This window comes from Cebus imitator, unplaced genomic scaffold (assembly GCF_001604975.1).
Source record: "Cebus imitator isolate Cc_AM_T3 unplaced genomic scaffold, Cebus_imitator-1.0 Scaffold82, whole genome shotgun sequence".
NCBI classification, from domain to species: Eukaryota; Metazoa; Chordata; class Mammalia; order Primates; family Cebidae; genus Cebus; species Cebus imitator.
Window position 1 is genome coordinate 4686117 of NW_016107397.1, and position 3259 is coordinate 4689375.

At 48.6% G+C, this 3259-nt stretch overlaps 1 protein-coding gene across 1 annotated transcript; it reads left to right on the forward strand.

The window, feature by feature from the left end:
- The first annotated feature begins 2629 nt into the window (after window positions 1–2629).
- Window positions 2630–3008, forward strand: LOC119472013 (translation machinery-associated protein 7). The gene has a single exon (XM_037740345.1). The coding sequence runs from the start codon at window positions 2666–2668 to the stop codon at window positions 2858–2860; it is 195 nt and encodes a 64-aa protein (XP_037596273.1). The 5' UTR covers window positions 2630–2665; the 3' UTR covers window positions 2861–3008.
- Window positions 3009–3259: the final 251 nt, after the last annotated feature.

The window sequence follows — 3259 nt, forward strand, 5'->3', positions numbered from 1 at the left end:
AACAAGAGCGAAACTCCGACTCAAAAAAAAAAAATAAATAAATAAAATAAAATAAAATAAAGCTGTGTCCTAGTGGCACTGGAACCTCAAATGCTGGAGAATTGGCTGCACCACCAACACTGGATTGGGAAAGCCACTATTCCCTTAGCTCTGAACCGTTTTATTTATTTATTCATTTAGAGACGGTGTCTCACCTTGTCACCCAGGCTGGAGTGCAGTGGCGTAATCATAGCTCACTGCAGCCTCGACCTCCCGGGCTCAAGGGATCCTCCCGCCTCAGCCTCCTAAGCAGCAGCTGGGACTACAGGCACCATCTGAGCTCACTGCAACCTCTGCCTCCAGAGTTCAAGAGAACCTTCCACCTCATCCTCCCTAATAGCTGAGACTACAAACATGAGACTGGGCTCAAATGATCCGCCTACCTCAGCCTCCAAAGTGCTCCAGCACTGTTTTAAGGTCCTATCTGAAGTCCTGTAATTGTGCTATATTAGAAGCACTGTTCTGATAACTCCTGCTACAGATGTGAACAGCACGACCTGAGTTTTGGCTATGAATTTTTCCTCACACTTTAGCTAAGGTGCCCGTCCACTGCTGAGGCACTCACACCAATAAATCTTTAGGTTCTTTCTGCTAAGAGCAGAAAATACAGTGGTCCATGGCTGAGAGTCAGCAGCAAGTCTATATAACTCGCGGTGTCAAAAGAGAAGAACAGCCAACATGTTTGACCCAACGTGATTTGAACAGGCAACCTTCTGATCTGGAGTCAGACGCGCTACCGTTGCGCCACAAGGTCCAGGGAAATCCAAAAATTTTTGTGTTTTAGATTAACCTTATTTCAGCAGTTGTCAGGTGCAGCAACCAGTCCTTTTCTCTCCTTTTATTTTGGTTTGGGATTAACTAGTAATTCTTTATCCCTTTTGTAATGCAGCTATTCAGAGGGAAGTGTAAAAGTAAACAAAGCAGGATAGAAGCAGACGTCACCACTGGGTTCAGGAATAATCCTCTTTGTCAGGAAAAATTCACCTCCCTCAGGCTATGGAGTCTCCTAAGGAGAAACGTTTGGTAAGCCACGAAAATTCGAAAACGCAGCTTAGCTGGGAAGGCTGGGCCGGGGTTGTCAGGGATTTGGATTCTCTTTTCTCCAGCTCTCTGCATAGCTAATACTGAGATAATTTTTACCAGGGCCAGATCAACGGAAGAGTACTATGTTCAGGCCGGCGCGGTAGCTCACGCCTCTACTCCCAGCACTTTGGGTGGCCAAGGCAGGAGGATCACCTGAGGTCAAGAGTCCGAGACCAGCCTGTCGAACATGGTAAAGCCCCGTCTCTACTAAAAATAAAAAAATTAGCCGGGCGTCGTGGCGGGCACCTGAAATCCCAGCTACTGTACTCGGGAGGCTGAGGCAGGAGAATCGCTTGAACCGGGAGGCGGAGGTTGCAATGCCGAGATCTCGCCATTGCACTCCACACTCCAGCCTGGAAGACAGAGCGAGACTCCATCTCTTAAATTAAATTAAAAAAAAAAAAAAGTATATCTAATTATCTGCTCCTGTTCCCTCCAACCCACCCCCACCTTCCCCGAAACAACCCCAGTTCATTAACGAAAACCTCGGCATTTATATGTACACAACCACAGCCCAGGCTCCCAGTGTACGGATTCTAGGCTCTGTCGGCTCCTGCATCCCCGAGACTGTCCGATGCAGGCGTGGGGAAGGGGATCACCTTGTCACCCAGGCTGGAGTGAGCCGAGATTGCACCACTGCACTCCATCCTGGCGACAGAGCGAGACTCCGTCTCAAAAAAGAAAAAAGAAACCGAGTTCCTGGCCATGACTGGAGTGGAAGTTGGACATGGCTCATATCTCCTCCCTTTTGTGGTTTAGACACAACAGCTGACCAGCATTAATGTTAAAATAGAGATCATGAGGCCAGGCGTGGTGACTCAACCCTGTAATGCCAGTACTTTGGGAGGCCAAGGTGGGTGGATCATTTGAAGTGAGGAGTTCGAGACCAGCTTGGCCAACATGAGGAAACCCCATGTCTACTAAAAATACAAAACTGAGCTAGGCATGGTGGCTCGTGTTTGTAGTCTCAGCTACTAGGGAGGCTGAGGTGGAAGGTTCTTTTGAACCCTGGAGGCAGAGGTTGCAGTGAGCTCAGAGCTCAGATGGTGCCACTGCACTGCAGTCTGGGTGACAGAGTGAGACTCTGTCTGAAAAATAAAAATAAATAAGTCCGGGCGCGGTGGCTCAAGCCTGTAATCCCAGCACTTTGGGAGGCCAAGGTGGGCGGATCACTAGGTTAAGGGATTGAAATCATCCTGGCCAACATGGTGAAACCCCGTCTCTACTAAAAATACAAAAAAAAAAAAAAAAAATTAGCTGGGCCTGGTGGCGTGTGCCACCAGCTTGGCCAACATGAGGAAAACCCGTCTCTACTAAAAATACAAAACTGAGCCAGGCATGGTGGCTCGTGTTTGTAGTCCCAGCTACCAGGGAGGCTGAGGCAGGAGAATTGCTTGAACCCGGGAGGTGGAGGTTGCAGTGAGCCGAGATCGTGCCACTGTACTCCAGCCTGGCACCTGGTGACAGAGCGAGACTCTGTCTAAATAATAATAATAATAATAGGTTTCCGGTGGCAGGGTCTGGGAAAGGGGTGGCAGGCGCCATGTCCGGCCGGGAAGGTGGCAAGAAGAAGCCCCTGAAACAGCCCAAGAAGCAGGCCAAGGAGATGGACGAGGAAGATAAGGCTTTCAAGCAGAAACAAAAAGAAGAGCAGAAGAAACTCGAAGAGCTAAAAGCAAAGGCCGCGGGGAAGGGGCCCCTGGCCACAGGTGGAATTAAGAAATCTGGCAAAAAGTAAGCTGTTCCTTGTCCCTGAGGAGATGGGGACCCTTTATTTCATCCGTATTTAAACATCTGTATTCCCTGCCATAGCATCTTTTGCCACCTATAGCTGGAATTAAGTGTTGTCTTGGAGCTGTTGTACATTTAAGAATAAACTTTTGTATTAAAAAAAATAATAATAATAATAATAATAAATAAATAGGCTGGGCGCGTTGGCTCACAGCTGTAATCCCAGCACTTTGGGAGGCCGAGGCAGGCAGACCACTTGAGGCCAGGAGTTCGAGACCAGCCTGGCCAACATGGTGAAGCCCTGTCTCTACTAAAAATACAAAAAGTCAGCTGGGCATGGTGGCGCATGCCTGTAATCCCAGCTACTCAGGAGGCTGAGGCAGGAGAATTGCCTGAACCCAGGACG